The 26,725-nt window shown below is 39.2% G+C and overlaps 1 protein-coding gene across 4 annotated transcripts in view; it reads left to right on the forward strand.

Annotated features, from left to right (window-relative positions):
- LOC123785801 (membrane cofactor protein-like) overlaps window positions 1-18,623 on the forward strand; it is a 31,999-nt gene extending 13,376 nt beyond the window's left edge. Inside the window, exons 6-11 of one of the 4 annotated variants that reach the window (XM_045787788.2) lie at window positions 6,366-6,548; window positions 9,451-9,498; window positions 13,409-13,459; window positions 13,965-14,000; window positions 14,504-14,564; window positions 16,199-18,623. In XM_045787788.2, coding sequence (XP_045643744.2) covers window positions 6,366-6,548; window positions 9,451-9,498; window positions 13,409-13,459; window positions 13,965-14,000; window positions 14,504-14,564; window positions 16,199-16,244 — 425 coding nt within the window. In that variant the 3' untranslated portion in view covers window positions 16,245-18,623. Of the gene's footprint in view, window positions 1-6,365; window positions 6,549-9,450; window positions 9,499-13,408; window positions 13,460-13,964; window positions 14,001-14,503; window positions 14,565-14,661; window positions 15,669-16,198 lie in introns of those variants that run through there. The other 3 variants (XM_045787789.2, XM_045787790.2, XM_045787791.2) reach the window with 3 other exon arrangements.
- The last annotated feature ends 8,102 nt before the right edge of the window (window positions 18,624-26,725 follow it).

The raw sequence follows: 26,725 nt of genomic DNA on the forward strand, positions 1-26,725 counted from the left end.
GATTTTATTTATTTGAGAGAGAGAGAGAGAAAGAAAGAGAGAGTATGAGTAGGGGGCAGGGAGAAGGAGAAGCAGGCTGCCCACTGAGCAAAGAGCCTGACATGGGGTTTGATCCCAGGACCCCAAGATCGTGACCTGAGCCAAAGGCAGATGCCCAACCTACTGAGCCACCCAGGCGCCCCAAAATATTTACTCTTTTCAAGTGCACATGGAACATTCTCTAAAATGGGCAAGAAAATTTTTAACAAAATTTTAAAAATTGAAGTTATTCAGAATATATTAGCTGATTACAATGGAATGAATGTAGAAATAAAACAGATAACCTAGAAAATCTTCAAATATTTTATAATTATGTAAGACACTTCTAACCAACCCATGAGGCAAAGAAGCATTCACAAGAGAATTTAGAAAGTGTTTTGAATTGAATAAAAATGAAAACATGGCATAAAATTTGATACATCAAAAACATCGCTTAGAGGAAGATTTATAGCATGAAATAGTTACATTAGAAAAATAGAAGTCTCAGTAATCTTGGTAAAAAAGAAGAGCAGATTAAACTCAAAACAAGGAGACAGGAGATAATATCAATAGAAGTGAATGAAGTTGAAAAGAGAAAATTAATGAAACCAACACCTGGTTCTTAGAGAAAGTCAATAAAATAGATAAATTTATAGCCAGACTGAAATAAAAAGAGAAAATACTTTATCAATATCGAGAAAGAAAATGAAGACAGCACTAAATATCCTATGGATATTTAAGGGATTATGAAAACAACTTTGTGCCTATAAATATGACAACTTATATATGAAATTGGCAAATTCCTTGGAAGACACAAAATACCAACCAAGGCTCACTCAGAGATATACATAACCTGAATAGTCGTCATTGTCTTCTTCTTCGTCTTCTTCATCTTCATCTTTTTCTTCGTCTTTGTCTTCGTCTTCTTCTTCTTTTTAAGTAACCTCTATGCCCAGTGTGGGGCTTGAACTCACAACCCCAAGATTTAGAGTCACATGCTTTACCCACTAAGCCAGCCAGGCATCCCTGAATAGTCTTATATCTATTAAAGAAATAGGATTTTTAGTTAAAAACCTCCCCACAATCAGAACTGCAGGCCCAGATGGCCTCCCTGGAAAATTCTAACATTTCAGGAATAAATAATAGTAGCTCTATGCAAACTCCTCAAAACACTTGAGAGGAGAGAATACTTCTAATTTCATGAGGACAGAATTATCCTGATGCCAAAACCAGACAAAAATTTTGCAAGAAGATTACAAACAATATCTTTAATGAACATAGAACCAAAACTTCTCAAAATATCAACAAAGCAAATCCTGCCATATGTAACAATAATAGTACATCATACCAAAGTAAGATTTATCCCATAAATGCAAGATTGGTTCAAATTTAAAAATTAATCAGTGTAATTTACTCTATCAAGAGACTATAACGAAAATAACAATGATCCTCTTAATAAGTGTTTTTTAAAAAGCACTTGATAGAATTCATCTTTTTCAGGATAAAATTTCTCAACAAACTAGGAATGGAAAGGAAGTAACTATCTCATCTGATAAAAGGCATCACCAAAAATCTCAGAGCTAATATTATACTTAATGGTAAAAGACTAATTTCCCCCATGGTAGGAAAAAGAGAAGGAAATCCACTGTCACCACTCTAACCAACATTGTACAAGATGTCCTAGCGACTACAACAAGGCAAGAGAAAGAATTAGGCATACATATTGGAAAGTAAGAAATAAAGTCTCTGTTCACTTATGACCCAATTATGTGTAGAAGATTCCAAAGACTGAAGTTTTAACAAGTTTGCAAAATATAGGATCAACATACAGAAGACAGTTATATGTCTGTATACTAGCAATAAACCATTAGCAATTGAAATTTTTAAGAGTAAACTGAGGCTTCAGAGGGGAGGGGGGTGGGAGAATGGGATAGACTGGTGATGGGTGGTGGGAAGGGCACGTATTACGTGGTGCACTGGGTGTTATACGCAACTAATGAATCATCGAACTTTACATCAAAAACCAGGGATGTACTGTATGGTGACTAACATAATATAATAAAAAAATATTTTTAAAAAAAGAGTATTTACAGGAGCTCCAAAACATGAAATACTTGAGTATAAATCTAACAATATATAAGAAAATTTTAAGGCTAAAATGTACTAAACACTAATAGAGGAAATTAAAGAAAACCTTAATAAATGAAGGGATATACATTAGTTATGGTTTGGAAGATTCAATATAATAGTCAATTCTCTGTAATTTATCTAAATTCAGCACAATCCCAATAAAAATCCCAGCAGAACTTTTTGTATAAATTAAGCTAATTCTAAACTTTATATGGGAAGGGGCGCCTGGGTGGCTCAGTCGTTAAGTGTCTGCCTTCAGCTCAGGGCATGATCCCGGCATTATGGGATCGAGCCCCACATCAGGCTCCTCCCCTGGAAGCCTGCTTCTTCCTCTCCCACTACCCCTCATGTTCCCTCTCTCACTGGCTGTCTCTCTCTGTCAAATAAATAAATAAAATCTTAAAAAACATAAACTTTATATGGGAAGACAAAATAACTAGAATAGTGAAAACAATTTTGAAAAAACTTGGTGGAGTCACTCTACCTGCCAGTAAGACTATATAAAGCATACTTAAGGTATATAATCAAGACAATGTGGTATAGGTGAAAGGATAGCCATATAGAGCAATAGAATAGAATACTGAAACCAGAATTAGATTCTTCCCAATATATCCAATTGATTTTCTTCAGGTGTACAGGTGTACAAACAATTCAGTAGAAAAACAATGTTTTCAACAAATGGTACAGCACAATTAGACATCCATGTGCCAAAAAAAAAAAAAAAAGGAACCTTGACCTAAGTTAACACCAGAAGCCGATATTTATTCAAAATGGATCATAGGGATCCAATAATTCCACTATGGGGTATTTACCCAAAGAAAACAAAAACACTAATTTGAAAAGATATATGCACTCCTATTTATTGCAGCATTATTTACAATAGTTGAGATACAGAAGCAGCCTAAGTGGCCATCAGTAGTTGAATGGCTAAAGAAGATGTGATGTGTACACACACACACACACACACACACACACACACACACACAGGAATATTACACAGCCACAAAAAGGATGAGATTTTTGCCATTTGCAAAAACATGGATCAACCTAGAGGGTATTATGTTAAGTGAAGTAAGTCAGACTGAGACAGACAAATACCATATGATTTCACTCACATGAAGAATCTAAAAAACCAAACAAATGAAGAAACAAACAAAAGAAGAATCAGACCTATAAATACAGAGAACAAACTGATGGTTGCCAGAGGAAGGAGAGGTGGGAGATAAACAAATTGGTGAAGGGGAGTGAGAGATACAGACTTCCCATTATAGAATGAATAAGTCATGGGAATAAAAGGTATAGTATAGGAAATGTAGTCAATGCTACGGTATGGTGACAAGTGGTAGCTACACTTGTGGTGAGGATAGCATAACATATAGAAATGGTGAATCACCATGTTTATACACCTGAAGCTAAGGTAACATCTGTCAACTATACTCAAATTTTAAAAAATTGAAAAATAAATAAAATTTAGGGGGAAAAATGGACCACGGATTCACATGTAAAACCTAAAACTGTAAGACTTTTGCAAGAAAACAAAATAATATTTGTGACCTAGCCAAAGATTTCTTCAAATACTACACATAAAGTGTGATCTTTTAAAGAAAAAAAATTGGATGTTCCAAGCTCAAAACGTTTGGTCTACAACAGAACTGTTAAAAGAATGGGAAAAAATGAGCAATAGGCCGGGAGAAAATATTTGCAAAGCACATATCTAATAATGGACTTTTATCTATGATACATAAAGAATTCTCAAAGCTCAATAATAAGAAAACAAACCCATTTTTTAAAAATGAACAAAATATTTGAGTAGACCCATTTCAATAAACATGATATATGGATGGCAAAAAATACATGAAAAGTTTCTCAATATAATTAGTAATTACAGAAATATAATTTAAAACCACAAAGAGATACCACTAAACACCTATTAGAATGACTGAAATTAAAAACAAATGACTAATTCCAAGTACCAGCAATAGTATAGAGCAATTGGAACTTTTCTACATTGTTGGTAAGAATACAAAGTGGTATGATCATTTTGGAACCTATTTTTACATTTATCATAAAGTTAAACATATACTTACCATACAACTCATCAATCCAAGTAAAATGAAAAATGCTCACATAGAAACCTGGGTGAGAATATCCAGCTGCCTTACTTTAAATCACCACAGATTGGGAACAACCCACTTGTCCTTCTACTGGTGAATGGATAAACAACTGTGGTACATCCACTTGGTGGAATACAACTCAGCAATGAAAAGGAGTGAGCTCTAATCCATGCAGCAACAGGACTGAATCTCAAATGCATTATGCTAAGTGAAAGAAGCCATACTCGGAGGCTGTGATCCCATTATGACATTCTGGAAAAGCAACTGTAGAGAGAGAGAAAACAGATCAGTGTTTGGCTGGTTGGTGAAGGTGGTTGCAGGGGTGGGGAGGGTTGATTACAGAGTGGCATGAGGACATGTTGGGGGGTAATGGAACTTTTCTGTGTCTTTATTGTGGTGATTACATGATTATTTGCATTTGTCAGACCTAATACAGGTGTGTACCTAAAAGGGTGAGTTTTACTGTATGTGAATTGGGTCTAGCAAACATAAAGCCATTAGTGCAGTTAACAGCAGTTTAGCACAAGAGCGAAAAAAATCGGTGAACCTGAAGTCAGGAGACTGATTTGAAAGGAAATATTAGAAAGAGAGAGACTCACAGACCTGTGGAAGAGTAGCAAGAAGCCGAACATACATGCTGTTGGAGCTTCAGAAAGAAGGAGAAAGAACAGGATAGACAATGGTTTGAATCAATATTGGCCACAAATTATCCACATTTGTCCCAAAACAATAACCTCACAGAACCAAGGAAGCCAGTGACCCCAGCAGGATAAATACGTTGTTTTCATTTACCAAGAAACCCCCACTGAGCTAAAGGCATCAGGGTGAAACTACTGAAAACAAGAGGTGTGCAAGGAAAAGCAGTCGGAGAGGGAAGCATAAACACAGGTGGTACTGTCCTGTTCCCCCCCCCCCCCCGAGTAAGAGTAAGAGTGACAGCCAACTTGTCCTGAGGAACAGTGGAGACTGGAAGACAGTGTCTGCTAGTGTGCTGGAAAAACGCCAAAACCCTTCATCTAGAATTCTCCGTCAAGGAGAAATCTTTCAAAACTGATGGTGAGGAAATGAAGCATTTGGAGATAAACCCAAGCCTGGAGAACTTGTCGCCAGCTGACCTGCACTATAGGAATTGCTACCGGAAGTTCCTCAGGCTGAAGGGAAATGACAGCTGATGGAAAGTCAGAATCCCTGGGAACAGAGGAAGAGCAGTCCTCTGGTTGAAAAGGGTATCCACTCCCTGGCCCTTATCTCTTGCTCAGATTTCATGTCCAGAGATGTTCTGTTGTACTCACTGCCCAGCCCTGTGGTTTTGGTTTTTGTTTCGAAATTCTCCCCAGCCCGTTCATCGATCCTGAAATCACTCTCTCAGGTCCTGACCAGTAGTTCACTTGTTAAGAGGTAGAGTAGAATGGGAAATAGCAGAGTCTGCTGGTATGAGGCTAACTTGTATTTCAGGCCTGTGTGCTCATATAGTGGTTTGCAGCATAAAATGTGTTGTTTGATCCCTGGGTTGCAGGCCAAGATGTTTGGAAAACGCCGCCCTAACTCCATTGGCCTTTCCATTAACCGAACATCCCCGTTTGTGTATGTTGTTGCTGAGAACTTCCTTTTTGCCTGTCTTTGCATGGCTACGTGCTTTTGAACTTCTAAGTTTGAGCTCAAGTATTACCTTCTCAGAAGGGTGTTTCCCACCTTTCTAGAAAAGCAGAGTACTGCAATCAGTGTCAGCATGACCTTTACAAAAATCCCTAGAGCAAAGGAGGATCAAAAGTTGCTCTTGAACTTACCCCAAATTTGTATGTGGCGGTCAGGCCTCTCTCAAACCTCGTCAGTAATGGGAAAAAATGTAGGAAAGCCAATAGACCGTAATGCTAGTCTTTTCTAGGTGGATAAACATTATTAGATTTCTCTAAATCTGTTTCCCTGGAGTTAAAATGTTCATATGTATACAGGTTTCTTGGGTGTTTTTAAATTTTCTTTTAACACCTTGCCTTTCATTCCTTGTATGTTTCTTCCCATTGGAAATTATTACCTTGTACCTTTTTTTTCTGTTCCTGTGTTAAATCTGCTTTCCATTAATTCTGGAGTTTCTCCCCTTTTCAGTGGTCAGATGTCAATATCCAGTAGTTGAACATGGAAAACTGGTATCAGGAATCAGAGACAAATATTCCTACCAAGCAGTGGTTCTATTCGAATGCCTCCCAGGCTTCTATCTTAATGGCAGCAACCCAGTGTTCTGTGGTGGGAGAAGTACTTGGGAGCCTGAGATGCCAAAATGTATCAGAGGTATAAATGTCTTTTTCTGTCTTTTTGGGTTAGCTTTTATTTTTATTTCTTTGACATTAAATATCAATGATACTGAATCATTGAAAAGAGGACATTTTAGTACTTAACTCTGTCTTGTAATTATTTCCATGATGGAGGCGTGAGATAATTTCTATGTTGTGATTTTGTATGTTTTCATAGGGTCTTAACATATCATGTACATCACACAGGTATATAAATTTCTCTTGTGTAGTATTTTTAAGAATGCATAGTGACCACTTTTAGAGGAGATTGAAGCATGAGAATTTTTACACGTGTAAGTCAAGAATGAAAGATGTAATTCATATAAATGAAAGCAGTAATTCCCACGTAGTTGATCCTACATTATTTGGTTTTCCAGTATCAGTCTCTCCCAATGTAAAACCTCCAATTTTGAGTCATTCAGATTAGTACTTTCCTGCTTATATTTAACAAAAATCCCTTACAGTTGTTTGATTTACACTCATTCATTATTTTTAGTAATGAAAGGATGAAGGACATGTTTATTTTTTTTTTTAAGATTTTATTTATTTATTCGACAGAGATAGAGACAGCCAGTGAGAGAGGGAACACAAGCAGGGGGAGTGGGAGAGGAAGAAGCAGGCTCACAGCAGAGGAGCCTGACGTGGGGCTTGATCCCACAATGCCGGGATCACGCCCTGAGCCGAAGGCAGACGCTTAACCGCTGTGCCACCCAGGCGCCCCTGAAGGACATGTTTAAAGCCAATTTAGTTGTTATATATAGTTATTCTAAAATTATGTGGCATAGTCTGCAGATATAAACACGTATGTAAACTTGGGCAAGTTACAAAAGTGTGAATGGGATGCATTTAGCACTTAGCACAGTGCCTGGCATTTAGGAAGCTCCTAAATGTACCTCATATGACTTTATAGCATCACTCAAATTAATGTTAGTAAAGAGGAAGGTCTGTGGCTTCTATTTCTTAACATGTCATTGACTTGGCTGTTTTATTCCTTTTAGAGGTGATCTGTTGGCTCTTTTAGATTGTCTTCCTTGTCCAGGACTATGTCTCAATTGCTGGACTGCAACCCGTTTAGGTTTTTTGTCTTGTTTCATTTTTTATGTAGCACAATTTAAACTGGGAAGTTTCTGCTATCTCCAGAAAAAGACCTGAATGTCTTCCCTCACTCCCACCCCTTCCCGCTTCTTACAATTATTCTTTTTTTTTTTTTACTGGGCATTTTTACCTAAATTTCATAGCAACCAAAAGGCAGGAAAAATCCTTATTCATTGAAATGAAATGGAAGATTTCTTGCAGGGACTGCTTGTCAGCTACTCTCCTTAGGACTTGAGAGCTGATTTTGCTATAATGGAAGGAAATATCTTCCTGATTTCAGGGCTGCTATCTCTGGTCTCTCTGCCTTGGAAAGCAAGAGACAACAGGAAAGTGGGAAGAGCTATTAGCCTGGGCCGACCTCATCAGGGCCCTAGTTTGGCTCTGCTTACTCAAGGAACCTCGTTTCTGTGGACTTTACGGTTTCACAAAGGTGTTGAACTCAAACTAATCATGAATACTGGCTTTTAATTTATCTGTGGCCATACTATTTTAAAGGATTTGGGGAAATTACACATATTAACATGGTAATGAGAATACTTCTTTTTATAATTCCTGTAAACCTAGTACCTGATAGCCTCCTTGTGTACTTTAGTTGAGTGCTGTGAGGTTGGGAGGGAAAGAAATGGTTTTTTGGTGGACTGATATATTAAGATTACAGATGAAATTTATACTCCTTGACCTATCCGTGTTCACTCACATGGTCCTCATGGGTCTGTGCAGTGTGGTGTACCGTGTTTGTTCATACGCTCCCTTGAAGGAGTTGAGCCAGAAACATTTCATGAAGGATTTATAAAACACTGATAGAGTTGAGCTGGGTTTTTTTTTTTTAAGATTTTATTTATTTGAGAGAGAGACAGAGAGAAATCACAAGCAGGGGGAGGGGCAGAGAGTGAGGGAGAAGCAGGCTCCCCGCTGAGCAAGGAGCCCCATGCTGGACTTGATCCCAGGACCCTAGATCATGACCTGAGCCAAAGGCAGATGCTTAAGAGACCTAGCCACCCAGGTGCCCCTACAGTTTAGTTTTTGAAAGAATTGTGAGAAGCTTATGAAGAGGAGAAACTACAGGGATCTTTTATAAAAAATAGAAATCTCTCCACGGGTTTGTCAATCATTTTTTACCATCAGTTAGAGAAAGACTCTACCAAAAGGATCAGTAACATATAATGGTGTTATAGCAGATCTAAATATGCAAGTATTTTTTAAAAGGCCCAAGAAATACTAGGCAGAAAAGAAAAAGATGGGTGCGCCTGGGTAGCGCAGTCATTAAGCGTCTGCCTTCGGCTCAGGGCATGATCCTGGCGTTCTGGGATCGAGCCCCACATCAGGCTCCTCTGCTATGAGCCTGCTTCTTCCTCTCCCACTCCCCCTGCTTGTGTTCCCTCTCCCACTGGCTGTCTCTGTCAAATAAATAAATAAAATCTTTAAAAAAAGAAAAAAAAAGAAAAAGAAAAGAAAAAGATACAACTTATGTAGCATGATACTACTTGGATGTTTTGTTTTGTTTTGTTTTTAAGATATGTGTATTTACTATGAAGACATTATTTTTATGATTTACTATCCGTTAACTGCTAGGATTTCCATATAAAATACAAAGATGTAGTGAAACATTCTTAAGTATACAGCTTATGCACTTGTGCAAATGCATATTAGGTTAAATTCCCAGCAGTAGAATTGCAAAGTTTGGAAAGCATGTGTATTTTTCATTTTGAGAAATAATGAATCTTTTTAAAAAATCAAAAATCAAAATTAAATCAATAATTTTATATTGATAAGGCTGATGAATTGAATCAAATTTATTTTTCCAGGTTTCAAGCCTACTCATCCACCCAAACCTCCAGTTTCAAAGTATCCAGGTACAGTAATTCTCCTGCTTATATTGTTAACAATTTTATAAAGTGATAAATGCAAAGTTACGTCTTATTCTAATTTGCATTTCTTTAATTATCAGTGAAGCTGAACTTTTTTTGGTCTGCATTGATTTATCCATACCGTTTGCTCATTTTTTAAAATTAGGTTTCTAAAATATTTTTCTTGTTGATTTGTGAGAGCTCATTATAAGTTAAGGCCCTTTTAATATGAAGTGAACATTTTTTCAGGGGTTTTTTGGCCTTGTTTTCACTAGTCAGTTTTCTTTTAAGATTTTTTATTGTATACTATTAATTATAGATTGCTCTTTAAAAAGATTTTATCTATTTATTTGGGGGAGGAAGAGTGCACAAGGAGAGGGGAGGGACAGAGGGAGAGGGAGAAGCAGGGAGCTTAGCGGGGAGCCTGACCCGGGGCTCCATCCCAGGACCCTGGGATCATGACCTCAGCCAAAAGCAGACACTTAACTGACTGAGCCACCCAGGTGCCCCTAGATTGCTTTTTATAGCTTTTTGTTGCATGAGTGGTATATGAATATATTTTTCAAAATTTTCAAACTTTGTGAAAGTATACAAGTAAAGAATTATCCTTCTTTTTCTCTAGTCTATTACCTGAATTAATCACTATGAATAGTTTAGGGTGTCTCTTTATTTCTGTACATCAGCATCCTTAGATATGTAGTTACATATATTGTTGGGTATTTTTTCTTTTATCTTAAACAAAATTGACTTCATATTGTATATATTTTTCTGAAAATTGTACTTTTTCCATTTAATGTTTTATATTGGGGTTATATTTAGATTTACTGCCATTCTTTTCAATGATGACTTTGAAATATATACTGTATTTATTTATTTAACTGTTCTGTTAGTGGTCTTTTACATGTGTTGAAATCTTACATCAATAGGTAGATGGATTGATGAATGTAACAATCTTTCCCTAATGGCTATGTCTGCTATGTCTTTCTTATAAAAGTTTTAGGTCTTCCTCATGCTATAAATTTTATAAACATTTTAACCCTGAGTTCTGTTTGCAGTATTTGCATTTAAATCATTAGTGCATCTGAAATTCAGTATGGTGTATGGAGTGAGATGGAATTCCTCTCCTTTCCACCCACACCCACCCCGTGGCAAAGTAGCAACATTTGTTGAATAAGTTGTTCTTTCTCCAGCTGTTTTCAAGTGACAATTATTTTGTCATTAAATCCATAGATGTTCCATTTATCTCTCTGTTTCCTTGAATTCTGACCATTCTCCTGACAGCACTGAATCGTTGCTTTCCACTCTAATACTATGATCTGTTTTAATATCTGGCAGAATATTTCCTTTTCAGAAATGTTTAGACTGTTCTGTTAATTTTTCTAGATAAACTTTTATTATGTTTTATTACTATTTTAACCATTTTAAGTATACATTTCAGTGGAATTATTGCACCCACATTGTTTATAACCATCACTACTATCTATCTGCAAAACTTTCTCATAGTCTCAAATTGAAACATTATACTCATTAAACAATAACTCTCAAACCCCCCCCAGCCCTGGTAAACATTCTGTTTTCTGTCTTTATGAATTTGACTAGTCTACATACTTCATAGAAATGGAATTATTTCTGCCTCATTTCACTTAGCATAATGTTTTCAAGGTTCATCCACCTTGTAGCATGTATCGGAACTTTATTCTTTTTTATGGCTGAATAATATTACATTATTTTGTATATTTTGTTTATTCATTCATCTGTTGATAGACACTTAGGTTGTTTTCACATTGAGTAATGTTTCTCTGAATATTGGCTTTCAAGTGTTTGAATCCTGTTTTCAGTGATAAACTTGAAAATTGAAAATTTTCAATTTTGAGTCCCTGTTAGCAGTTTTGGGGTGCTGTATACCTAGGAGTAGAATTGCTGGTTATATGATAATTCTATGTTTACTTTTTTGAGGAACAATCATACTGTCCTCCCCAAAGGATGCACATTTTACATTCCCACCAGCCATGCACAAGAGTTCCAATTTCTTCACCTCTACCAACACATATTATTTTCTGCTTTTTTATAATAACCATCATAATGTATGTTAGGTAATATACGAGGTAGACTCTCATTGTGGCTTTTATTTGCCCTTTCCTAATGATTAGTAATTTGTTGCGCATCTTTTCCTGTGCTTATTGGCCATCTGTATATCTTTTTTGGAGAAATGTCTATTCAAGTCTTTTGTCCATTTTTGATGGGTTGTGGGTTTTGTTTTTGTTTTTGAGTTTTAGGAGTTCGTTGTATATTTTGGATATTAATCCCTTATTATATGAGTTTCAGATATTTTCTCCCATTCTGTTGGTTGCTTTTTCACTCTATTATTAGTGTCCTTTGATGTACAAAAGTTTTTAGGCTTGATGTAGTCTAAGTTATCTGTTTTTTTCTTTTGTTGCCTGTGTTTTTGGTGTCACATTCAGTCAGTCGTTGCCAGATCCAACATCATGAAGCATGTAGTCTTATTTTCTTCTAAGGGTTTTATTTCTTTAGGGTCTTTGATCCATTTTGGATTAATTTTTGTATTTGGTGAATGGCAAGGGTTAGAATTCATCCTTTTGTGTATGTGGTTATCCAGTTTTCAAAACCATTTGTGAAAAAGACTGCTCTTTCCCTATTGAATGTTGTCAGCACCTTTGTGGAGAATTCCTTGACTGTATACCCAAAGATTTATTTTGTGGCTTCTATCCCATTGGTCTGTAGGTCTGTCTTTATGCCGGCACCATTCTGGTTTGGTTATTGTAGCTTTATAGTAAGTTTTTGAAATCAGGAAGTATGAGTCTTTTCAACTTTGCTTTCTCTTTTCATGATTACCTTGACTAGTCCTAATCCCTTGAAATTCCATATGAATTTTCAGATGGATTTTTCTTTTTCTGCAAAGAGCGTCATTAGGGTTCTGATAAGCGTTGCCCTTCACCTGTAGCCTGCCTTGTGCCATATTTACATGTTAACATTAGTAGGTCCTCCGATCCACAAACACGGGGATTGCTTTCCCTTTATTTATGCCTTTTTAAATTTCTTTCTGCAATATTTTATAGTTTTCAGTGTACAGATCTTTTACCTCCTTTGTCGTGTTTATTCCAAAGTCTTTTATTCTTTTTGATTCAATTATAAATGGAATTGTGTTCTTAATTTCCTTTTTAGATTGCTCATTGTTAGTGTGTAGAAATGCAATTCATTTTACATGTCGATTTTGTATCCTGCAACTTTACTGAATTCATTTATTAGTTTTACCAGGTCTGGGGTGTGTGTGTGTGTGTGTGTGTGTGTGTGTGTATCTTTAGAGTTTTCTATGTAAAAGATCATGTCACCTATGAACAGAGATCATTTTATTTCTTCCCAATTTAGATGCTTTTTATTTCTTTTTTAACTGATTGTTCTGATATGAACTTGCAATATTATGTTGAATAGAAGTGGCAAACACAGGCATCCTGTCCTGTTCCTGATCTTAAGGGAAAAACTTTAGTCTTTCACCATTAAATATGATATTGGCCATGGGTTTTTTCATAAGTGGCTTTTGTTATGTTGAAGAGTCTTTCTATTCCAGATCAAAAAATTATTTTAAAGTCCTCCTCTATTTTTTAATTTTAAGTAGAGTCATGTTGAATTCAGGCTAATTTTGAAGATGTGGTAGTGATAAATTTGCTTCCTATACCACAAAATATTGTCACAGGAAATATCAGTGGACAGGAAGAAGATTGTCGATGACATCAAATATAAATTTATCATTTATGATACCACTTTGATTGACAAACATTAAGGAAAATGAAATTATAAGTAGTTTTATACAAAGGCAAAAAAGAAAACCAGAGAATTTATGGATCTTTAAGCTTTGGTCTGTCTTTCTTTTTTAACTTATTTCCATGTTTTTCCCTAGGCTATCCCGAGCCCAACGACCCAATATCACTTGAAGACTTTGAGGAATTAGGTATTATTTTGGCTACTAATTACTCTGCATTATGAGGCCTTGGAGTTCTACACGGACATATCTATCATGTTCCAATCATTCGTAGTTAAGGAAGGAACGAAGTTTCACAAAATTTGACATTTATAGTTTCCATTTTAGTAGTCCAGATAATATGATAAACGTAGGTGGTGCTGTGTATGGAGACCTGTAGGTAATTTCCTCTAATCTAGGGAATTCTGATAGTCCTGGTAAGCTTTACTAAACAACCTGATGCAGTCCCAACAGCACAGAACAATGAACAGTCAGGTTCCAGTGAAAAGAGTTTTACAAGATGGCTGCTAACCCTGGGATCTGATTAGAAGGGAACCGCAATCAGAGCGAGCTGGACGCGCTAGCGCTCCCGCTGAAACTAGACAAGGAGCAGCTGCTTTGCCGTACGGTGTAGATGATCTGGTCAAACTGAACTGCAGCTATCCTCTGGGAACCTTATGTGCTCAGTCTTCAAACTGTTTTCATTGTTCCTCAGATGCAGGCATCATTGCTGTGATTGTTCTTACCATTCGTAAGTAGCCCAAACGTGGATGCCACTTAAATCAAAATATGACTGCAAAGGCGTGCATTATTTTTTAAATGACGTTTCAGCTTCTGTAGTTTATATAGCTTGACACGCAGTCCACCAGTCTAGAGCAGCTTGTATATGATACACTACATTTTACTGGTGAATATTCTTTTATACTGTATGCGTCCCCTTAGTAACAGACCCTAAATACTACCTGTCTTCGGGATGAGTGGTCATGAGTCTGCGTCCCAAAGATGCTTTGGGTAATTTTCCAAACTAAGCAAGGATTCTTCTCTGGCTTCCTCTGGACTGTTCGAGTGACTCCAGGGAATGGGCTTTAGATAGTAGAGAGTCCAGACGGAATATAAGTAGATATGTGCTTAAATAAAATAACATGTTCTGACCACTGGAATGTAACCAACACTTGTTTATTTCTGCTGCTAGATTTTGAATCTTGGCAACCAGCTCTCGGAGTTTTATGTCCTTTGTTTTCTGGTCTCTTGCAGTTGTTGGCCTTGCGGTACTTTGCACCTGCCTGTATAGATGTTTTCAAAGGGAGAAGAAAGGGTAAATAAAAGCATGTTCCTTCTAACTCATGGTCTTGCTCACTCTTGGCATCGTTTTGTTGCAGCTTTCTGTTTGTCCCGCATGCCGTCTTTTTCAGAACTGTGCCTGCATGAACGCGCCATCCCCGTTGCCCGTGTTTACTGAAACGACCCCGGGCTGCTCTTACTGTCCCTGTCGCCAGAGGACTCTGTGCAGAGTGGCTCTAGCTATTAGGACTGCAAGAAGCATTTCTGTGGGATTTGAGATTTAAGTTCTGTAGCAAATCACGGACCACGGGGGGCCTTCCCCACCCAGCGTTACCCTGTGTCCTAGATTTGCCAAGTGGCCAAGATTAAATTTAGAACTGCTCACTGTGGAGACTCGGACAGTTGTATTCCTTGGAATTTTTATGATGAAAGTTTCCATTTGTCTGTGTAACTTAGGTAATTGTAAGAAGGTACATAGGTTCTCATTCAAATATGCAATTTGATTTGTTTTTATGTAGAATTGTTACTTATACTTGTTGAACTGGGGAAGGAAAAGCAGCACTGTTTGACTTCCCTCTTCTCTTAATTTACAAGGTCGCAGTAAAACTGTTGGGATTAAACTTAACATTACTGAGGGGTAAGATTTATAAGGTACCTCATTACTTTATTTTTATCATAAAACTGAAAAAAGGGAGGCCTGTAATAGAAAAAAAAGTGTACAAGTACATATCTTCTAGGGAGAATAGGGTTTTTAAATATTAAATTTTAATGAAATGTCTTTCAATTTAGTAAAAGACTTCGAACGAATCCTAGAGCATAGACCAAGATTAGGCGCTTTGAGATTTCTAATTTTTAGTGATTTTTAGTAATTTTCTTTCCTTGTAGCTTTGGAAATAGCTTTAATATCAAACCTAATAATTTTAGGGGCACCTAGGTGGCTCAGTCAGCTAGCATCTGCCTTTCACTCAGGTCATGATCCCAGGGTCCTGGGACTGAGTACCGCATTGGGCTCTCTGCTCTGCGGGGAGCCTGCTTCTCCTTCTCCCTCTGCCTGACACTTACCCTGCTGTGTTCTCTCACTCTCTCTGACAAATTAAATAATTAAAATATTTTTTTAAAAAACTAGTAATTTTAAGCCTCTTGGTATTCATGGATTTATGATACATTTTACCTTTATATTAATCCTCTGGTTTAGGCTGTGTAAAAAAAGTACATTCTTTACACATAAAGAATTCAAACTTTTTAATATTATTGGTTATCTTTTTTAAACCACAATGCCTTCATTTGAATCTTTGATTTCATATTTGTAGAACACATGATATGCATATTGGATTTCTCAATCAGTAGTATATTTTTAAATTACATCTACACAACAGCATGAGTAGGAAATATTGTCAGTGGAATAATTTTACAAGTCCAACAAAAGTTTTGTGTAGAAATAATGAATCATCGAACTTTACATCAAAACACAGGGATGTACTGTATGGTAACTAACATAATATTTAAAAAAATATATTAAAAAAATATTTAAAAAAAGAAAGAAAGAAATAACTTCTCAAGAAAGCAAACCAAAATAGATTTCTGCTCCTTACTTTCCTTTTCTGTTTAAATTCTCTGCATCAAAATAATTACTGCGTCCTTAACAAGTATTACTCAAACTCTCTCTAGCTACCAATTAATGGGTCTTGTAACCCGAGCCTGTGGTTTAATTTAAGATGGCAACATAAGAGAATCCTGAACTCACCTCCTCTCATACACACGGAATCTACGGCTACATACAGAACAGTTCCCTCTGAAAGGGATCTGAAAACTCATTTGATGGACTCCTACACATTGGGTGGATAAAAAACCCCCATCAAGGGGCATCTGGCTGCCTCAGTCAGTGGAACGTCTGACTCTTGATCTTGGGGTTGTGAATTCAAGCCCCACAGAGGGTGTGGAGCCTACTTTAAAAAAAAATGCATATCAAAATGGGTAGGGGAGACTGCGATAGGATCTCCCCGTAAGCTCCTCCCCAAATGTGGTAACCCACCCACAACTCCGAGCTCCTTCCTGGGAAGCAAAATGTTGGAACCCCACAGCACCCCACCTGCACCTGAGAGATGGGTCCACAACACATCTAGCTTTGAAAGCCAATGGGGCTTATGTCTACAAGGCTATAGTGAACCGAGAAACAGTTCTTAAAGTACCCGTGTGGATTTACTGTAGCTAACCCCCCAGGGGACAGTGGAGAGGCAGCTGATCGAAACACCTGGTCTTTCCGTGAAGGAGACCTATTTGCTTGTCTTAAAAGCTTTGGGCTGAAAGGCAGGCGTTAATGTCACACACACCCAGGACCCCACCGAAATACTCTTCAAAGCCCGTGGAGGCTCTGAAGGCCCCATCTTCCTGCCGTCCCTCTGCCTGGCTCTCAGCTTGGTATCTTTCAGAAGGGAGCTTGTGCGACATCTGGGGCTTTGGTGTTTGCAGCTGCCACCCAGGGAGCCCCCCTTGATTGCCGGGCACTGGTGACCAGGGAGGCTGACATCTGCGGGTCCTGTAGGACCCTAACAGAGAAGGAGCCGTTAACTGGCCACACCCCAGGACGCAGCACAGAGGCAGCAGTCTGAAATGCGCCCGTCTTTCTGGGAAGGAGGCCTATTAGCGTATCTGTGTCGCTGAGGCCTGAGGGACAGGCTTCTATCCAAACACGGCTGGCTTCGGTCCTCTCCGGAGACCTTGGAGAGCCTACGCTATCTTCCGCTGCCCCTCTGCCGGACTCTGCATTGCCAGGAGCTCCAGAAAAGGAGCTCGTGCACCTGTCTGGTGGCCCTCGGGGCTCACGTCTGCAGGTCACACAGGACTGTAACGCATGGAGAAACAGTTGTTAACCAGCTGCCCAGTCCAGGACATAGCACAGAGGTGGCCGACTGAAGTCATCCCAGTCTTTGCGACAGGCCTTTTAGCTTATCCGCATAGTTGTGGCCAAGGAACAGGCTTCTAATGAAACACAACGTCAGTGAGCCCAAGACAATCCTCTGCAGAGACTGGGAGACTGACAGGCACCATCTTCAAACTCTCCTTTTACCCAGCCCCAGGCTGTCCATGTCTCTAGGAAAGGAGCCTGCGTACACGGCTGATGCCCCAGCTTTTGTGGCTGCTCCCTGCAGGACACATCCCTTGATAACCAGCCCTGGTGGTCAGCAGGACAGTGGCGAATAACCAAACAGTTCTTAACTGGCTGCCACCAGTGGGCTCAGTACAGAGGGAGCACACAGAAACGTCCATTGCCCAGCATTCCGCCGAAAGAGGTATATTTGCATGCTTTAAAAGCTGCCACCCAAGGGCTGGCTTCCAGTCAGCCTAGATGAAGACTGGGACCTTCCTCTCCGGGACCCTGAGAAGTCTTGGCACGTCCTCAGCTCGTGAGAGCCACTGAGAAAAAAGGAGGCAGGCTGGACGATTCCAAAGGTTTGATGGACAGCCAAGAGCTAGGGCAGGGTTGAATGGTAAGTTGTAGCCCCTACACCAGGGTGCTGCTTTAGGACTGGGAGAGCTGTTTTATCAAACGCCTAGAAACCAACAAGATCAAGGGAAATGCAGAAACAAAGGAATCTGTTCCAAATGAAAGAACTAGATAAAGCCTCGGAGAAAGATTATAGTGAAATGGAATTAATGATTTACCTGTTCATCAATAGATGAGTGGATAAATCTTAAAAAAAAAAGGGGGGGGCGCCTGGGTGGCACAGCGGTTAAGCGTCTGCCTTCGGCTCAGGGCGTGATCCCTCCGCTATGAGCCTGCTTCTTCCTCTCCCACTCCCCCTGCTTGTGTTCCCTCTCTCGCTGGCTGTCTCTATCTCTGTCAAATAAATAAATAAAATCTTAAAAAAAAATAGATGAGTGGATAATGAAACAGTGGTACGTATGCAATGGGATATTATTCAGCCTTAAAAAACGGAGGAAATCTTGCTGTTTGCGACAACGTGGATGGACGTCAAGGGCATTTTGCTAAGTTCAGTAAGACAGAGAACACAAATAGCATATGATCTCACTTATATGTGGTCTCAAAAAAGAAAAAAATACAACAACTCCTAGATACAGGGCACAGATTAGAGGTTGCCATGGGCGGGTAGTAGGGGTGGGTGAAATGGGTGAAGAAGGTCAGAAAGGTACAAACTTCCAGTTACAAATAAGTCTCAGAATGTAATGCACAGCATGGTAATATGGTTAATAACACTGTATTGCATATTTGAAAGTTGCTAAGAGCTGATCTTAAAAGTTTTAATAACAAGAAAAAAAATTATAACTGTATGGTGATGAATGTTAACTAGATTTATTCATGGCAATAACTTTGCAAATTTACAAATCTCACGTAGTTATGTTGTACAACTGAAACTAATATGTAAATTATACCTCAATTTTTAAAAAAAGGGGGCAAACAATATAAATATACATTCTTCCAAAGAAGACATAGAAATTGCTACAGATGTATGAAAAGACACTCAACATCACTAAACATCAGGGACATGCAAATCAAAACCCCCAAGATTTCATCTCACAACTGTTAGACTGGTCATTATCCAAAAGATATGACAGATGTTGGGGAGGATCATGAGAAAAGGGAATCCTTGTGCACTATTGGTGGAAAGGTAAATTAGTGTACCATATGGAAAATAATATGGAGGTTCCTGAAAATATTAAAAATAGAGTTAACTTACCCATCAGTTCCATTTATGGGTATTTATCTGAAGGAGAGGATAGCAGTTTTGAAAATATATCTGCACACCAGTGTTCATTGCAACATTATTTACAATAAGACATGAAGACAACCTAAATATCCATCAATGAATAAATGGATAAAGAAAATATGGTGTATATATATATACACACACACACACACACACACCACAAAATGTAATATGGTGTGTGTGTGTGTATATACTATATATATAATGGAATATTGTACATATAAATATATAGTACAATATTATATATAATTTTATAACCCATTATATAGATTCCATTATCTGATGATATATTATTCAGCCATAAAAAAGGAAATCCTGCCATTTGTGACAATATGGATGACCTTTGGGCATTATGCCAAGTGAAATAAATCAGAGAAAAGACAAATCCCTTATGATATCACTTATATGTGGAATCTTAAAAAAAATGAACTCAGATACAGAGAAAAGTTTGGTGGATGCCGAGATGGGTCGGAGTGGGGAAAGGATGGGGGGAAGGGGTGTCAGTTGAATTGAGTGAAGGTGGTCAAAAGGTACAAACTTCCAGTTTGCAGCATGTACTATGTCGCTGAGGATGTAATGTACAGAATGGTGGCTATAGTTAATAATACTATATGACATATTTGAAGGATGCTAAGGGAGTACATCTTAAGAGTGTACACACACAATATATTTGTAACTCTGTGTGGTGATGGACATTAACTTATTGTGATCGTTTTGTAATATATACGTTTCTCAAATTATTATGTGTCCATCTAAAGGTAAAACAATGGTATATATCAATTACCTTTCAATTTTTTTACAGGCAGTACTTTACCATTTACCATCTACATTTTCTTTGTAAACAGCAAATTGCAATAATAAAATTTTTAAATATTTTCAGAAAATGTATCTTTAACTGGTGCAATGTAATTAATCCTATATATAGTAGCATAATTTGGAAGAAAAAAAGTTTTAAAAATATAGTGTGGGAGGGGAAATTCATAAATGCCCATGAGCTAATTTAGGAAGTATGTAGAAATTTTTTAGGATATATGTTGCCCTTTTCATGACAGGAACATACTGAGTTAGAAATTCAGTATTATAGAATGGCTTTATCAATTTTAGATTCTCTAGAGTGTTTCACGTCAAGACATTGAACTATGTTATCGAACTCTTGAGGTTCTATGTTGGTTCAGCACTGAAGTCTCTCTGATGCAGGTTGGTAGTACCTTTCTCCGTTAGAATCTAGAGCGATGCTTCTTAATGTTCATGTGCACATTAATCACCTGGGGTCTGGTTAAAATGCAGATTCTGAGTCATTAGGTCTGGTGCAGTGCCTGATATTTTCAATTAACCATGAGCGCCCAGCCTCGTTGCTGCTCGCCTGGGCTGCACTCTGAGTAACCAGAGGGGGCGACGTTACGGATATGCTCACATTCTTGAAATTGCAAGAGACACCATCAAGCTCGGCAAAATTTTCTCCTGTTTAAGGTAATTGGATTTTTTAAAGATTCCTATGAGTGTGTTGTGAAAAAGAGTCTGGGCTAATATTTACCTCTACCTTGCTGCTGTTTAAAAAAGTACAGATTTCTGTTAGATTCTTTGTAGGGCCTAATGTCCATCACATTCTCCCTGAAGCAGAGTGTTGTTGCCTTGGAAGCTTCTCTCGAGACTAGGAAGGGCGTGCAGTTCCTGCTCTGTTTCTAGGGGTAACTCTGGAAGCAGGGCGCTAGGCACAGAACGTCCCAAGTTGCTGCTAAAACTTGGTACAAATGGATTTGATGGAAACTTGTATTTGTGATGACCTGGGAACACGGTTACCCTTCTGCAGCCTCCGTCCCCAAGTACAAACTTCGTGGATAGTTGACGATCGTGGCCCCGCGCTGAAGGGTTCAGCCAGGGTCGTCTGTTCCCTAGTCTCCGCGAGGAAGAGAATGGCATCCCGGGGCGTGTGAAATGGGCCCCCCTACACACCCCTTCCTTTTCCTTCCGGGTTCCTTTCTTCGCTCATTGCTGCCCTCCTTTCTCGTCTGGAACCCACAGCCCCTGCCCGGTGCTTTGCTGCGGCCTGAGTCCTGTCTGGCTTGTCGTGACTGTGCGGCTGCAGAAAACACGCATCTGCTTGACATTAGTGCGTTCACATACGGGTGGTGATTTTGTTTCATAAATGCATGATTTTCTCCACTCTGGTGACATCGTCCCCGGAGAAGCGAGAGTTTGCTCAAGCCCATTAGAATTGTTTACATACTTTATGTATTTTATTCCCGGTGACGAAACGGTTTTCCCGTTTTTTTCTATTGAGGATATTTATTATTTGGTCTAACTTAAACCTACGTTTATAATAATGACTGAGCCAGTAACTCTGTAATTTTTAAGCCGTCGGTGCTTGAATGAAGCTTGTTAAGAGGTTTGGGATTTACTCCATCGAGCAGCCAGATCAGGCGGGGAGTATAGTGACCTGGGGCAAAAGCCGAAGGATCAAATCAACTGGAACGTTCCTCCACTTGAGTCTCAGATTCCTGAGCTTCCAACAAACTCTTCACGATACTTCAAACAACTAATAAATGAGAAAGGATTTTGTAGTTAGCTGAAAGAGCGAACTTGAGATCCATCCCAGAAAATGGGATGTCAGGTAGTCAGTTTTACAGAGGTCTTCCCTCGGGGGCAAGCAGATGGGCCTCAGGAAGAAACTGCACTCGATGCGAGAATCAAGTCGCATCTGAAAATGTCTACAAAATCGACTTGTCAGACGGCATTGCATGAACTGGACACATGCTCTGCGAATTCCCTCTAAATCTAAGGTGTGAGAGACAGGCCCCTTTGTCCTCACACAGTCTTGCTCTGTGAGAGAGAGTTGACGTTATTCTCGTCAGGTTAAATGGTTTCAGGGCTAAACGGTTTCAGGGCTAAACAGATTGCACAGAAATTTAGAATCTGTTCAAGGGCAAGGAAGAAAAATGTCTTTTTTCAAAAACCAAAATACATTTTATTTAATTTTATAACTGCATTCACCTTCAACTTGTAAATATTAACTCTAAAAGCATTTACTAGTTTTCCTTTACCAGCATTTTTTAGCATATGAAAGAAACCAACAAAAAAGTTTAGATTTTGAAAAATTTTGAATTGCATTACCTTTAGCCCTTTGAGCCTCACTGCCCTCTGTCCTAATGAGATGAATTGGAAGTGTTCATCTCTTTGTGCCAGAATGTGTGTCTACACAGCCGGGAAGAGAGGAGATACGTATCCCACCACTTAGAATGTGAGGCGACACCCCACATTACACTCAGGAGTTTGGGAGGAGACTCGACAGACGCCAATAGGAAGGGCGACTTCTTGGTGAAAGCAGAGTGGTGTCCTGGGTCACAGGAGCAAAGGGAAGACAGAACAGACCGACCGGAAGTGGCAGTAGGGGCCTCCCCAGTCCGTGAATCTTCTTGGTCCCTTAGAATTCCTTTGAGGCTAAAGCCAACCAGGAAGGTAGATGTCAGTGTGTCGTGAGCTTCAAGGTGTCTGTAAACATTTGAAGGTCATGTAATGGGTGCCGAAGATCGTGTAAAACATCTGTAATTAGTAATCCAGGGTGAGATTTTCACCATCTTTAAATTGCTTCGTGGTTCTATCAAATACAAGTTTCTTAACATTTAGGTGAATCCCTTTTCTCTTTCTCCTCCCTTGGAGTCTGTTTAAAATTCTATTTGAAGAAAAGGATTCCACCACTACACAAACAAAAGAAGTATTGACTCCAAAAAGGAGAAGAAGATGGCAGTCTCGGAGAATTCACTGACAGTCCTAACTCCTGGTATAAAACGGCTCACAGTTGTCCTCAGGAAATTGCTCGATCCCAAGTGAATTTTTGTGACAGTGGCAGCTTACGTGATGGCGTCCCCCAGAAAGAGAAGTACTAGGGTATCCAGAACTGACATGGTTAGCTGTTAGGCTGGGTAGGCATCCCTGAGGGTTGGCTGTGGCACGCAGACTGGTGAACCCCTGACCTGTTCACGGTTAGCTTTCCTCTGTCCGGTCTAGTCATTGTACTAAGGCAGGGCCCAGACCTGCGTTTTCCAGTTCAATAGTCGCTAGTCCCGTGGGGCTACTGAGGACTTCCAAGTGGCTAGTCCTATGTAAGTTGTCCTGTAAGATACACACCAGACTTTAAGACTTAGTACAAAAAATGTAAAATAACATGTATATTGGGTTAAGGAAAATGCATTAAAATTAACTTCGCTAGCTTCTTTTACCTTTTTAAAATATGGCTTCTAGAAAATGTAAAGTTACCCATGTGGCTCATAGTGTATTTCTTTGGACAGCATTGGGCTCAAATAATAGATTTTAGAAAGCTGTCTATTGTTACCATAAAATTGTGATGTTACTCTTAGTTATTTAGGAGAGCTCTTAGTGAAACACATGATTTCCTTGACAGTGAGGGCTCTATGGTAATTGTTGAACTCGGAGGCTGGTGGAAGCGTTACCTTTCCAAAAGTTTCATCTCAGAGCCAAATTTAAAATTTCATTATTAGGTCCTACATGTGTTTCTCTGCAGTCTTCCCCATAAGCCCTCATTTTAATTTAAATGAAGACATCTTTACTAAGTACTTTGTATTATACTGCTCTATTTCTTGTTTTGGAAAGAATCAAAAACACACACAAGAATAGGATGGTCTCTACACTGAGACTAGCTGAACACGTGGAAGAGTCCTTTACTTTCTAGATCAGGAACTTTTGCTTTATAAATGTATGTTTTTAATTGTCCATTTTCTAAATGGGCGTCTGGATTTAATTTCTGTACTTAACTGATGTTTTCTGGGTAAATTGCTCTTTAGGGAAGCAGAGGTCGGAGGTGAGTACAGCACTTACCGGAATACATACCCCCTGAGGCACAGCGGTTGCGCCAAATGGTTTCCACAAACCAGTGCCTCAGTTTATCTTTTGATCCAATTAAAATCTTAAGGTCTATCCAAGTTATTCTCTAGTTCTTGTATTTTCATGAATGCAACCACTAAGCCTTAAGGCTGACATTTTAATGTGGCTTGAGTATAGTCCCCATCCTTTGATGCTGCTTTGAACTGGGGATGAATTTGGGTGTGAACCTCTGTCCTGTTTGCCCTTAAATAACACTTGAACTTATAGGGCAACTCAGCACAGTATCCCTGGTAGTATTTAGGTGGGGAAATAATTTTTAAAATAAATCTCTGTATTTAGAGAACTACAGTTCAAAATGAATCACATTTTCTTTGTAAAGAAAGTGATTTTGAAATCCTATTTGTTCAAAGATTAATGCCAAGTCTTAAGATTCATTCTTCCAACAACTCTAAGATGTGTTTCATAGATTGTTTAGTGTTAAATACCTTAATATGCGTATGCTCCTTCAGCCCTTCACATTAAAAAGAGGAACACAGCATATTGAGATTTTGAAGAAGTTTGACTTCCTTAACTAAGAATATGATTGGAAAATGCTCTAAATGGGGTAGAATTCTGTTTTTTTTATTCAACTAGCCAACATATAGTACATCATTAGTTTTTGATATAGTGTTCAACGATTCATTAGTTGCATGTAACACCCAGTGCTCTTCACCCCACGTGCCCTCCTTAATGCCCATCACCCGGTTACCCCATTCCCAACCCCCACCAATCTGCAACCCTCAGTTTGCTTCCCAGAGTCCGGAGTCTCTCATGGTTTGTCTCCCCTCTGATTTCTTCCCGTTTAGTTTTCCCTCCCTTCCCCTGTGGTCCTCTGCTCTGTATGTTTTCTTTTTTTTAACATTTGTAATTTCCCGGTGATTTAAGGAAGCTATAAACAGTCTGAGACCTGCATGAGGGACTGAGAATCAGTTGCAAACTTCTGTACATCAGGGAGCCGTCGCTCTCGAAGCAAGAATGCCGGCTGGTGCTGCAGTGAACATTGTGGCCTTGCAGTTTTCTCTAAGAAGATTCTGCTCTTTAGGAAAATTAGAGTCCACTCTAACTTCTGGCAATGGGTCCTCTCCTCCTGGTACTTGAATAAAGAGAGGTCTTCCTTCAGACAACGTCCTGTGAAAGGGGTGAGGTTTGCAGGAACGTATCCATCACATAACCTCAGGTTGAAACAGAATCTGAGCGTGTAGGGACAGCTCACCTTACGTGCTAAAAGCAGAGTAAAAATTAAGCCACATGTTTCAGAGAAGGAAACTGTGCCTGTCGTCGGTCGTGCAAAGGGGCAGGAAAAGGCAACAGCTGGGGTAGCCCCGATGCTCGGGTGGGACAGACTGTGGCCTCTGTGACCTCAGCCCAGGCAGGGTCTCTTCCAGGGAAGCCCAGGGGGCAGAGAAGGGACAGCCACTCAAACACACGTGACACTTGTTCAAGTTTCGTTTTGCACTTTCACATTTAGTGGCGCAAGTTAGGCCAAAGAAACGTTGCCTGGAGAAGGATGTGGCTGGGAATCCAGCGTGGGTCAGAGTAAGTACTGTTTGACAGATAAAGGCACGCCTGTGATGCACTGTACCTGTTGCTTCCCTCTGGGATCTGGGAGGGACTTCGGGAAGATCAGCTTGAGCAGAAAGAAACAGGAATCCAGAATGAAGTACGGAGGGGAAGCTGGACCATCCCCGTTGTCACACACTTTTCAGGGACCTCACACTTGCTTCGAAGGGGCACTGTTGATTTGTAACAAGCCGAAAGGAAGACTTTTCAACCAAAGATTGTAATGTATTGAAAATAGATGGACTTGTATCATAGTTTGTGCTTCAAATTTAGTTTTTTCATTTTACTAGATTTATATGGGAAATTGACATAGATGCGTGAATATAAATTATGCTCTTTGTCAAACAACTTGTCAATTTCCTAACCTAAGAGGAAAACAGTTTTCCCTAGGAAAGTTTCTGTAATGACATAAAAAAGCATATGTAAATTTAAAACTTTGTTAAAACTGTAAGAATGTATTTGCCGTGAAATCAGAAGTCCCATGTGTCAGGGTCTTTATTGTTCATTTTTTGAAAACTGGATCTTCAAATGTTGTAAAAAATAAAATGTAGATTGGAGAATTTTCACTTGCGATGATGCGTTCTTTCCAGCGTGCTTTATCTCAGAGGACATGTGCTTGTCCCCGGGGCCCAGCTTCTCTAAGCATTCCACTCCTGCCCCTCGCAGCCCAGAGCGCTCGCTGTGTCAGGACTCCTCTCCCAGCCCAGCCCCTGCCTGTCCTGCCCAGAGGCGTTGGGTCACAGCACATGACCTACGGCACCATGTCCAAGTTGCTTAGCATGCTCCTTGAAGGAGAAATAGGGTTTGCTTTTGTTTACGCAAAAAAATTTCCTGGTCGTTTTGCAGATTTGAATTAAATCAGATAGTTAAGTGTCTGAGATCAGGCCTCAGTGTTCTGAACCATGTTCCACATGGAATCACTTGGGGAGCTTTACTGATGCCTGGGTCCCACCCCTCTGGGTTTTCTTCTGTAATTGAGCTGGGCTGTGGCCTGGGAGTGGGGATTTTTTTTAAGCCTCCCAAGTGACTC

The sequence above is a fragment of the Ursus americanus genome, chromosome 2, assembly GCF_024610735.1.
Source record: "Ursus americanus isolate L20-20 chromosome 2, mUrsAme1.1.p, whole genome shotgun sequence".
Classification (NCBI taxonomy): domain Eukaryota; kingdom Metazoa; phylum Chordata; class Mammalia; order Carnivora; family Ursidae; genus Ursus; species Ursus americanus.